Below are 12857 nucleotides of genomic sequence, written 5' to 3' on the forward strand. Positions count from 1 at the left end.
GCCGGCAGCGTCAGCATCCCAGCCAGCTAAATATTCTTTCATTTTGTTTGTTTGAAGTAAAATGTTTCCTAATTTTGCATTGCATTTTGTATTTTTGTATGTTTTGTAATTAATAAAATATAACAAACTTTTTATGCCTAGGCTAGTTTGTTGTCGATAACAATATGTTCGGTACAGTACTTAAACGAAAAGAATGTGTTTTGTTGAAATAAAAAAAATCCTAATTTTGCCTTACATTTTGTATTTTTATGTTTTGCAATTAATAAAATGTAACAGTATTTTTTTATGCCTAGTCTGTTGTCGATGACAAAATGTTCGGCACAGCATTTTGTATTTTTACGTTTTGCGATTAATAAAATGTAAAAGTAAACTTTGTTTATGCCTAGTCTGTTGTCGATAACAATATTTTCGGTACAGTACGTAAACGAAAAGAATGTGTTTCGAAATATTTTTTTCCTAATTTTGCTTTACTTTGCTTTAATGTAACCAACAAAAAATTATTTGTAGGTCAAAGGTGACAGGACTTTATTCAGTATGTGTAGGCCTAGGCTACGTTTCCTAACGAAAATGATAAAAAGTTAATGAATATTAAACAACGTAGCTCAAAGATAATAAGATTTTATTCAGTATGCATACGTTTCCTAAAGAAAGTCTGATGGTAAAATAATACAAAGGTTAACAAATACAGTAATAAATATCATAGGTCAAAGATGATAGGATTTTATTCAATATGCTTAGGACTAGGCTACGTTTCCCAAAGTAAATCAGATGAAATTATAAAAAGGTTAAAAATACTATACAACATAGTTCAGAGATGCTAAGATTATTTCAGTATGCTAAATATACAATATATATATATAAAGGGGAAGGATGTTTTTTGGGCTTTTATGGATCTGGAAAAGGCTTATGATAGGGTAGACAGAAAGGCACTGTAGGAGGTTATGAAGATATACGGGATAGGAGGAAAGCTTCTGGGAGCTCTCAAGAGTTATGAGAATAGTAGTGCTTGTGTCAGGATTGGAAATGGAAAGAGTGAGTGGTTCGAAGTAAAGGTGGGACTTCGTCAAGGATGCGTTATGTCACCCTGGCTGTTCAACTTATACATGGATGGGGTGGTGTGAGAGGTAAATGCAAGGGTAGTGGGCAAGGGATTGGAGATGGTTAAAGAAAATGGAGAAAAGTGGGAGGTGAGCCAGTTGTTGTTTGCGGACGACACTGCGCTTGTGGCAGGATCGGAGGAGGGATTGAGGAAGTTGGTGGCAGAGTTTGGGAGAGTATGTGATAGAAGAAAGCTAAAGATAAATGTGGGTAAAAGTAAGGTGATGAGATGTACAAGGGGTGAAAGTGGCAGTAGACTGGAAGTGAGCATTAAGGGAGAGCGACTGGAGGAAGTGGATAGTTTTAGATACTTGGGTGCAAATGTGGCAGGGAAAGGTGGAGTGAAAGTGGAGGTAGAATGTAGATTGAGAGAAGCGAGTAAATGCCTTGGTGGATTAAAGAGTGTAATGAGGAATAGACATTTGGGAATGGATGCTAAGAGGAGACTGTATGAAGGAGTGATTGTGGCAACAGCACTGTATGGGGCAGAAACATGGAACATAAGAGAAGAAGAGAGAAGGAGTTTGAATGTGTTTGAGATGAGGTGTCTGAGAAGTATGGTGGGGGTTACTAGGCTAGATAGAGTGAGAAATGAGGAGGTGAGGAGGAGAACGGGGGTGGAAAGGGAGCTGGGAGATAGGGTTGATGAAAGAATATTAGGATGGTTTGGACACATGGAAAGAATGAGTGAAGAAAGACTAGTAAAAGAGGTGTGGAAGGCAGATGTGGAGGGAGTGAACATGAGGGGGCATCCTAGGATGAGGTGGATGGATGGGATGAAGGGGGCTTTGGGGAAGAGGGGAATGTCTGTTGAGGAAGGACGGGAGAGGACAGAAGACAGGGGTGAATGGAGAATGGTTGTATATGGATGATGTTGTGATAGCATGAGGTAGAATGGGCGGGTGGATGGGGGGTGAGGTAGTATGTGTGAGCAAAATTTGACGCAGCCCGAAGGGATTTCTCCCCGTCCTCTCATTTTATGCAATGGGAGGACGAAGAGGGGGGGTCGCCGATTTAATGAAGCGGCCTTGCTGTGGATGTGCTGTGTCTTGCGACACTGATTCTGACCCAGGGCAGTGGACAAGGTGCAGAGATGACCCGTCATTCAGGAGGTGCTAAGATAAGAGGGAGGGTGGAGGGGTGTGGAGTGTATTCAGGGATGGAATGGGTGGGAATGATTTTATGCCTTTTTCTTTTTGGCTACCCCCCTTGTAAGGGGGAAAAAGCCTTGGTATATGTATATGTATATATATATATATATATATATATATATATATATATATATATTATATAAAGGGTAATATATACTGTATATATATATAGACCGACTTGCGTCCAGATCGACTTACGACCTGTCTGTCGGAACCGAACTCAGTCGTAAGTCGACGACTACCTGTATATATAAAGCTGGTTGAGTGTATATGTGAGTATATTTATCATACAAGTGAATGTTTCACGTAAAAAATAACATACATGAAAAATATTTATAAAATGCTTGCTGAATAGGTGTGGGAGGCTGGTATATGGATCTGCAGAATAGATTTCCACATAGGGGTCAAGGAGTTAAGGAGTCGGAGTCGGAGTCAGAGTCGGACCTTATACCATCCGACTCCACAACCCTGGTTTCCAGGATGCAACCATGTGGAGGCAGATCATACTTTTTCATATCTAAATATTTCAATTTCCAATCTTAATGAGTGGGAATTGGTACATGTCTTTGACTTGGCTACCTCTCTTGTAAGGGGAAAAAATGTTCTCTCTTTCTTGTTCTATGTGAAAACAAAATGGAAAAAAATTTTCTGTATCAATAAGCACTTTCATATCTAACTCACCTCCCCTAAAATGTTGAATGGCCTGCCTTTCATAAGGATCCAAATACTGATCACTGAAGTCATCAGCAGGCTTGTACACTGGTGAGGCAGGTCTGGTATAATAGTCATTTTCACGGTCTAGTTCTGCTTGGCCAAGACTCAAGTTAAAACGTTTCTCCTCAAAGTCGGCATCTGTCTCTCTTCTCTTGCTAGCCCTCTTCATCATCTAAAGCAAAACAAAAGACATGTGTACACTAATAGCAGTGCAGAAACATAATGGCACACAAAAATACTTCTTCAATACCATTAAGTGGAGAAGAGAGCTGGAAGTGATAAAGGATTCCTCAGGAAAAAAGAAAGATGCACACTATACTGACCAACCCTGCAGCAGCCTTGACAGATTTGCTTATCACTCTGCAGCTCCATCATTTAACATATGCATACATACAATCATTCCTTGATTCAAAGAACAAAAACAGAAGTAGTCTGATAAATACAATACATTCAACATATTCGTGCTGTTTAATATCAGTCTTACCAAGAATAGTGAAGTTAATTTCTTAACATACCATGATCATGTATATATATATATATTACTGCCTGTATATACTTTATATATATATATATATATATATATATATATATACATACACACACACAAATATATAATGAAGGAGGAAACATAATAATTATGGGTGACTTTAACACAAAAGAAACATGTTGGGAAGAAATGACAGTGAATGGTGGAGAGGAACTTTGGGGAAATATTCTACTGGATATGGCCATTGAATGCACATTGACTCAATGGGTAAAGGAAAATATCAGGTATAGAAACAATGAAGAACAGTTGAGTCTAGATTTAAAATTTACATCAGAGCCTGAAATTGTGGATAGAATTAAATATATGACACCAATTGGGAAGTGACCACATACTACTAGAGTTTGAACTAAAAGAATTAACTGATTTGAGAAGAAATGAGAAACCCAGAAAATTCTTTCAAAATGCAAACTGGGAAAACTTCTTAAATGAAGAAACAAAAATGAATGAGAAATACAAACATATACCAAGGCATTTTTCCCCCTTACAAGGGAGGTAGCCAAAAAGGAAAAGGCATAAAATCATTCCCACCCATTCCATCCCTAAATACACTCCACACCCCTCCACCCTCCCTCTTATCTTAGCACCTCCTGGATGACGGGTCATCCCTGCACCTTGTCCACTGCCCTGGGTCAGAGGCAGTGTCGCAAGACACAGCACATCCACAGCAAGGCTGCTTCATTAAATTGGCGACCACCCCTCTCCGTCCCCCCATGCAAAAAAGGAGAAGATGGGGGAGAAATCCCTTCGGGCTGCATCAAATTTTGCTCACACATACTACCTCATCCCCCATCCCCGCCCATTCCACCTCATGCATCACAACATCATCCATATACAACCATTCTCCATTCACCCGTCTTTTGTCCTCTCCCGTCCTTCCTCAACAGACATTCCCCTCTTCCCCAAAGCCCCCTTCACCCCATCCATCCATCTCATCCTAGGACGTCCCCTCATGTTCACTCCCTCCACATCTGCCTTCCATACCTCTTTTACTAGTCTTTCTTCACTCATTCTTTCCGTGTGTCCAAACCATCCTAATACTCTTTCATCAACCCTATCTCCCAACTCCCTTTCCACCCCCGTTCTTCTCCTCACCTCCTCATTTCTCACTCTATCTAGCCTAGTAACCCCAATCATACTTCTCAGACACCTCATCTCAAACACATTCAAACTCCTCTCTTCCTCTCTTATGTTTCATGTTTCTGCCCCATACAGTGCTGTTGGCACAATCACTCCTTCATACAGTCTCCTCTTAGCATCCACTCCCAAATGTCTATTCCTCATTACACTCTTCAATCCACCAAGGCATTTACTCGCTTCTCTCAATCTACATTCTAATGGAACATATTAAAAGAAAATTATAATGAGGGAATAGACAAATACATACCAAAGATCCATAGTGACTCCGATAATGTTTGCCACATATATAACATGGATGAAGGTGTGGAATGTTATATGAACTTCTTTGCAGATGATACAAAACTACTAAAGAAAGTAAGAACAGAGGAAGATTGTAAATCACTAGAGAAAGACCTGCATATAGTCTGGGAATGGAGTCAAAAGTGTAAAGTGAACTTCAACATCAAGAAATGTAGTATAATGGAATTTGGAAAAAGTAAAAATAGAATATCGGGACAATATAAAATTGGTACAAAGGAAGTTAAAAAAGTTAACTCAGAAAGGGACCTAGGAGTAATTATCAGCAATGACATGGCACCAGACAAACATATCAACAAAATAGTCAGAGAGACCTTCAATTTACTAAGATCAATGAAAGTGTCCTTTGACAACCTGGATGAAGAAATGGTAAAGAAAATACTAGTTACATTGATAACTATGGACACCCAGTACTAAAAAGAATATAAAGAAATTAGAAAGAAGCCAAAGAGGAATGACAAAGATGGCACCAACACTCTCCAAACTGACATATGAACAAAGATTCTCCAAACTCGTAATACTAACCTCGGAACAAAGAAGAGAAAGGAGATCTACTAAACATCTACAAAATTATAAAAGGGATGGAAGTCCTTGATAGAGATGATTTACTTAAGTGGGATAAAAGAAAAACAAGAGGACATGAAAAGAAACTTAAAAAGGATAGTCAGAGAAGAGATCTGAAAGAGAATAGTTTCCCACACAGAGTGGTGTACATCTGGAATAAATTGGATGAGGAAACAGTGATTGCAAAAACTATATAAGAATTTAAGAACAAACTTGAAATGGATGGAAGTCCTCGATAGAGACGACTTACTAAAGTGGGATAAAAGAAAAACAAGAGGACATAAAAAGAAACTTAAAAAGGATAGTTACAGAAGAGATCTAAAAAAAGAATAGTTTCCCATACAGAGTGGTGGATATCTGGAATAAACCGGATGAGGAAACAGTGAGTGCAAAAACTATACAAGAATTTAAGAGCAAACTTGACGCTGAAAGATACAAAGACGGGTCACTGCGAGTACAACTCTTTTCCCATAAGATACAACTAGGTGAGTGCAAGGGCTTTTTCTCCCTTACAAGGGAGGTAGCCAAAGTCAAGAGGAAGAATATTTAAATGTGTTTGGTATATGTATGAGATGAAATGCCTGCGTAGTATTGTAGGGCTGGGGTAGGCTGGCTGGATAGACTGAGAAACAAGGAGGTGAGGATGAGAGCGGGGATGAAAAGGGAATGAGTGAAGAAAGATTAGTAAAAGAGATGTGGAAGGCAGAGGTGGAGGAGTGAACATGAGGGGGTGACCAAGGATGAGATGAATGGATGGGGTAAAAGGGGCACTGGGAAAGAGGGGAATGTCTGTTGAGGGATGAGTGGAGAATGGTTGTGTATGGATGATGCTGTGATACATGGAAGAGTGGATGGGGGGAGAAAGGAGGTGAGGGAATATGTGTGATTGATTTTTTTGGTGCAGCCTGAATTGATTTCTCCCCATCTTCTCTTTTTTTGTATGAGGGGATGGAGAGAGGGAGTCGCCAATTAAATGAAGCAGCCTTGCTGTGGATGTGTTGTGTCTTGCTACATTGTTTCTGAACCAGGGCAGTGGGTGAGTAGCAGGGATGACTCATCATCTAGGAGCCACAAAAAAGGGAGGGAGGGGTGGTGAATGGGAGTGGAGTATGTGGGGATGAAATGGGTGGAAGTGGATTTATGCCTTTGACTTATGCTATCTCACTTGTAAAGGGGGAAAAGCCATTGGTATAAGTATGTATGCTTGTATGTATATATTTGAATGGAAGAGCCAGACAGTATATGTCAATAAAATAATTCTGACAGTCGCCCCGGGATTTGAACAGGGGTCTTGTGTAATGCTAGGCCAAAGCTCTACCGACTGAGCAAAAGGAGCTCTAAAAGTCTCCAATTTGGAAGTTGATCTAACTTATGAAAAACTAAGTCAACTGCTAACTGCCATCCTAACTTAATTTTACTGAGACTTAAGCTAACTCATAGCCAGTGGTGAAGCTGGTATGAAACCTCGATAGGCTTTTGTCGTTGTAATGCCTGAATAGAATCACCATTAACAGTGTATGTCAATCAAATAATTCCAACAGTCACCCTGGCACTCAAACTGGGGGGGACTGTCGGAATTATTTGATTGACATATGCATCAATGGCGAGTCTATTCAGGTATTATAATGACGAAAGCCCATCAAGGTTTCACACCAACTTCCCTCCTGGCTATGTGTTGAGCTTAAGTCTTTGTAAAACTAAGTTAGGATGGCAGTTAGCAGTTGACTTAGTTCTCCAAGAATTCCAAGTTGGAGACTTTTAGAGCTCCTTTACCTCAGTTGGTAGAGCTTTGACCTAGCAGCACAAAAGGCCCATTTTGAATCCCAGGGCAACTGCCGGAATTATTTGATTGTATGTGTGTGTCTGTACTGTGTATATGAGTATATATATATATATATATATATATATATATATATATATATATATATGTGTGTGTGTGTGTGTGTGTGCATGTGGTGGGGGAAAAGAATGCTGCCACCAAGTATTTCCACTTGGATCGTAAGAGGCGAGAAAAACGGGACGGGGATTGGGACCAGGCATCCTTCTCCCTGTAGCCCCACAGGGGACATTCCTAAAAAAAAGTAAAGGCATAAGAGGGTCTAGTTTTCCAACCAGCACCCTAAGGTTTGGGTCTTTTAATGTGCGTGGATGTGGTACAGATGAGAGTTAAAGGGAAGAGATAGGTAGTATGTTTGTGAGAAGAAAGATGGATGTGTTGGCTTTGAGTGAAACTAAGTTGAGAGGGAGGGGCGAGTGTGAGTTTGGGAGTGTAGTTGGGAGGTTCTCAGGAGTAAAGAGAGGGGGAAGGAGAGAAGAGGTGGCTATACAAGTAAGTGAAGAGATAGGTAAATGCGTAGTGGAGTGGAAGGAGGTGTCTTCAAGGATAATGAGGATGAAGGTGAAACTGGGAGAAGAGATGTGGGTTTTTGTAAGTGCATGTGGGCCTGGTAGTGAGAAGAGTGTAGAGGAAAGGGAGGCCTTTTGGATAGATTTAAATGAGTGCATAGAAGGATTAGGGAGAAACGTCAATGAGTATTGGGATACCTTAATGCTTGGGTAGGAAATGAACCAATTGACGGAGTGGTTGGGAAATATGGAGTTCCAGGAAAGAATTGCAGTGGAGGGTTGATGGTGGAAATGTGTCTAGAGAGTTGATGATAGCAAAAACAGTGTTTTGGAAGAAAGTCAAGCATAAGTACACATGGGAGAGGGTGGTGGACAGAAGGGTGGAAGACAGAGTGTTAATGGACTATGTAGTGGTAGATAGGAGTATAATAGGAAGAATTAAGGATGTACATGTTCTAAGGGAAGAGAGTGGGGGAATATCAGAACATTTTTGGGTGGAAGGTAAGTCGAGAGTGGAGGATAGATGGAGAAAGAGGAAAAGGACAAAATGTAGGGAGGTGCTTAGAGTGAGCTCTTTAAATGAAAAGGAAGAGAAGGAGTACAAGAAGTTGAGAGAGGAGTGGGAGGGAGTGAAGGATAGAGTAGAACTAGGAATGGAGGGGAATGGGGATGGTTCAAGGAGGGAGTCACAAAGTAAGCAAAGATGGTGTGTGGAACAAGAAGGACAGGAGGAAATAGAAGGAAGGGTAGGAAGTGGTGGGATGAGGAAACAAAGAAGGCTGTTGAAGAGAAGCGAGCTTTCACAGACTGGTTACAAAATAGGACGAGGGAGTCATATGAGAGGTACAAAGAAAAGAGAAGAAAAGTAAAGCACAAGATAAAGGAGGCAAAGAGGAGAGATGTGAAATGGGGTAAGAGTATGACAGAAAATTTAGAAAGTAATAAGAATATACAGTGTTTCCTCGCGGCTTCAGTGCTTCGCGGGTTTTCCAAAATATTCATAAAAAAAAAAAAAAAAAAAATCATCAAATTTTCTTAACAATTACCATGCTAACACATGAATGTTGTGCCTTTCTCATGTAAGTTTTGATAAATGATTAAAATGATAAATAATATCGCTAGAGGGAATTTTATTGGGAAAAAATGCCACAAGCAAATATGGCAGGAAAAGATGGGGTGGAGGTGGAGGTAGAATGTAGACTGAGAGAAGCGAGTAAATGCCTTGGTGGATTAAAGAGTGTAATGAGGGATAGACATTTGGGAATGGATGCTAAGAGGAGACTGTATGAAGGAGTGATTGTGCCAACAGCACTGTATGAGGCAGAAACATGGAACATAAGAGAGGAAGAGAGAAGGAGTTTGAATGTGTTTGAGATGAGGTGTCTGAGAAGTATGATGGGGGTTACTAGGCTAGATAGAGTGAGAAATGAGGAGGTGAGGAGGGGAACAGGGGTGGAAAGGGAGTTGGGAGTAGGGTTGATGAAAGAGTATTAGGATGGTTTGGACACATGGAAAGAATGAGTGAAGAAAGACTAATAAAAGAGGTATGGAAAGCAGATGTGGAGGGAGTGATCATGAGGGGACGTCCTAGTATGAGATGGATGGATGGGGTGAAGGGGGCTTTGGGGAAGAGGGGAATGTCTGTTGAGGAAGGACGGGAGAGGACAGAAGACAGGGGTGAATGGAGAATGGTTGTATATGGTTGATGTTGTGATGCATGAGGTGGAATGGGTGGGGGGATGGGGGGTGAGGTAGTATGTATTAGCAAAATTTGATGCAGCCCGAAGGGATTTCTCCACGTCTTCTCCTTATATGCATGGGTGCACGGAGAGGGGGTCGCCGATTTAATGAAGCGGCCTTGCTGTGGATGTGCTGTGTCTGGTGACACTGCCTCTGACCCAGGGCAGTGGACAAGGTGCAGGGATGACCCGTCATCCAGGAGGTGCTAAGATAAGAGGGAGGGTGGAGGGGAGTGGAGTGTATTTAGGGATGGAATGGGTGGGAATGATTTTTTGCCTTTTCCTTTTTTGCTACCTGCCTTGAAAGGGGGAAAAAGCCTTGGTATATGTATGTATGTATTAATAGATGGATGGATGGGGTGAAAGGGGCTTTACAAAAGAGAGGAATGTCTGTAGAGGAAGGACAAGAGAGGACAGAAGATAGGGGTGAATGGAGAAGGGTTGTGTATAGATGAGGGTGTGATGCATGAGGGAGAGTGGGTGGGGGATGGGGGGTGAGGAAGTATGTATGAGAAAAACTTTTATGCAGCCCAAAGGGATTTCTCCCCGTCTTCTCCTTTCCTGCATGAGGGGACGGAGAGGGGGGTCGCCGAATTTATGAAGCGGCCTTGCTGTGGATGTGCTGTGTCTTGCGACACTGCTTCTGACCCAGGGCAGTGGACAGGATGCAGGGATGACCTGTCATCCAGGAGGTGCCAAGATAGGAGGGAGGGGGGAGGGTGGAGGGAGTGGAATATATGGGAAATGAAATGGGTGGGAGTGATTTCTATGCCTTTTTCTTTTTGGCTACCCACCATGTAAAGGGGAAAAATCCTTTGGTATATGTATGTATGTATTAAGATTTTAGGAAAAAACGAAATTACACGTTGTTTGTATGGTATTTGAGATTTTACATGCAAAAGCAGGTTAGTCTAGGTAAAGTATTAAGATCGGAAAACATTTGTGACATCATCAATGACATCATACGGACTGACGGATGAAGAGATGGACATACAGTGCTCGACAAAAGTTCGCGGCGCCTCAGCGAATCTAAACAAAAATGCACAAAAATGTAATTAATCATTATATTTATTGGATTTTTACTCACCTAATACTTGGTTGGGAGTCCTTTGCGCTTTAACACAGCCTCAAGACGACGTGGAAGTGAAGCAGCAAGGTTGTGGAGGGTTGTAGGCTCAAAATTATCCCAGATTTCCTGAATGGCTGCCTCGAACTTGGGTATAGAGCTGACGTCTTTGCCTTGTAACCTCTTCTTTATAATGTGCCACAAATTTTCAATTGGGTTCAAATCAGGGCTATTACCTGGCCAGTCCTTTATAAAGTTCACTTCACAGTCGTTGAGCCAAGTAGTGATGGATTTAGCAGTGTGGCAGGGGCACCGTCCTGCTGAAAAACTGTGGCACCTGTTTTTTCAAATGATTCAGGTAAATTTTCACACAGAAGCTCCAAGTACACATTTTGGTTCACTTTTAAGTTCTTGGGTAACACTACTAATGACCCCAAGCCCTTGCCGCTGAAACAGCCCCACACCATTAAAGTATCAGGGAATTTGACAGTACCCTTCACGTACTGAGGGTCAAGCGGGTCACTTCCATGTCGCCGGTACACCTTTGCACCACGGTTACAGGTGACACTGAAGGTGGCCTCGTCAGACCACAAAACGTCAAGCCAGTCGTCCTCAGTCCAGTGAGAGTATTTCTTGGCAAATTCAATCCTTCTGGCTTTCTGCTTCTTGGTGACAAGTGGCTTAGCAACAGGCTGGTGACTCACGTACCCAAGCTCATGCACCCTTCGTGACACTGTCCTCACAGACATCTCACCAAACACCCCAGGGTTCTGTTCCCTAGAGGCATCTCCTCGTAAGACAGCAAGGGTAGTGAAGGAACAGAACCCTAGGGTGTTTGGTGAGGTGTCTGTGAGGACAGTGTCACGAAGGGTGCATGAGCTTGGGTACGTGAGTCACCAGCCTGTTGCTAAGCCACTTGTCACCAAGAAGCAGAAAGCCAGAAGGATTGAATTTGCCAAGAAATACTCTCACTGGACTGAGGACGACTGGCTTGACGTTTTGTGGTCTGACGAGGCCACCTTCAGTGTCACCTGTAACCGTGGTGCAAAGGTGTACCGGCGACATGGAAGTGACCCGCTTGACCCTCAGTACGTGAAGGGTACTGTCAAATTCCCTGATACTTTAATGGTGTGGGGCTGTTTCAGCGGCAAGGGCTTGGAGTTATTAGTAGTGTTACCTAAGAACTTAAAAGTGAACCAAAACGTGTACTTGGAGCTTCTGTGTGAAAATTTACCTGAATCATTTGAAAAAACAGGTGCCACAGTTTTTCAGCAGGACGGTGCCCCTGCCACACTGCTAAATCCATCACTACTTGGCTCAACGACTGTGAAGTGAACTTTATAAAGGACTGGCCAGGTAATAGCCCTGATTTGAACCCAATTGAAAATTTGTGGCACATTATAAAGAAGAGGTTACAAGGCAAAGACGTCAGCTCTATACCCAAGCTCGAGGCAGCCATTCAGGAAATCTGGGATAATTTTGAGCCTACAACCCTCCACAACCTAGCTGCTTCACTTCCACATCGTCTTGAGGCTGTGTTAAAGCGCAAAGGACTCCCAACCAAGTATTAGGTGAGTAAAAATCCAATAAATATAATGATTAATTACATTTTTGTGCATTTTTGTTTAGATTCACTGAGGCGCCGCGAACTTTTGTCGAGCATTGTACATCCTTCAAATGCTCATGGAATATGGAAAATAATCATTTGATTATACTGTAAAAATATCAAGTCGATATGTAACAATTTTTTTTTATTAATATTTTTCTATCAGTGCTACTGATCCCTATTAATTACCGTATAATGTTAATTACTGTATAAGGTTTTATAATTAACGATTTAAATAAATACGTATACTGTTGTAATCTTTGTCTCAAATAGGTAAAGTATAAATACTGTTTACATATCTTAAACATTCTGATACCCACATACACACACACGAAAATTCCTAGGGGTGGGGGCCAAATCATACTTCATGGTTTTTCACCTTGGGGGGGTTCTGGTCCCCATTAACCGCGAAAAACAAGGGATCACTGTGTATATATATATACATATACCAAAGGCTTTTTCCCCCATTATACGGGAGGTAGCCAAAAGAAAAAGGAATAAACTTAGGGTACTGGTTGGAAAACTCCTAGATCCTCTTATGCCTTCACTATTTTTAGGAATGTCCCCTGTGGGGCTACAGGTAGAAGGATTC

The 12857-nt window shown here is 41.5% G+C and overlaps 1 protein-coding gene across 2 annotated transcripts in view; it reads right to left on the bottom strand.

The window, feature by feature from the left end:
- Positions 1 to 2386: 2386 nt before the first annotated feature.
- The window catches only part of LOC143024648 (uncharacterized), a 43672-nt gene continuing 33201 nt past the window's right edge, over positions 2387 to 12857 (bottom strand). Inside the window, exon 7 of one of the 2 annotated variants that reach the window (XM_076183586.1) lies at positions 2387 to 3135. In XM_076183586.1, the coding sequence (XP_076039701.1) occupies positions 2776 to 3135 (360 nt within the window). In that variant the 3' untranslated portion in view covers positions 2387 to 2775. The remainder of the gene's footprint in view (positions 3136 to 12857) is intronic. The other variant, XM_076183585.1, reaches the window with a different exon arrangement.

Source organism: Oratosquilla oratoria, chromosome 4 (assembly GCF_046742065.1).
Source record: "Oratosquilla oratoria isolate Oo_2021 chromosome 4, ASM4674206v1, whole genome shotgun sequence".
In the NCBI taxonomy this organism is placed as follows: Eukaryota; Metazoa; Arthropoda; class Malacostraca; order Stomatopoda; family Squillidae; genus Oratosquilla; species Oratosquilla oratoria.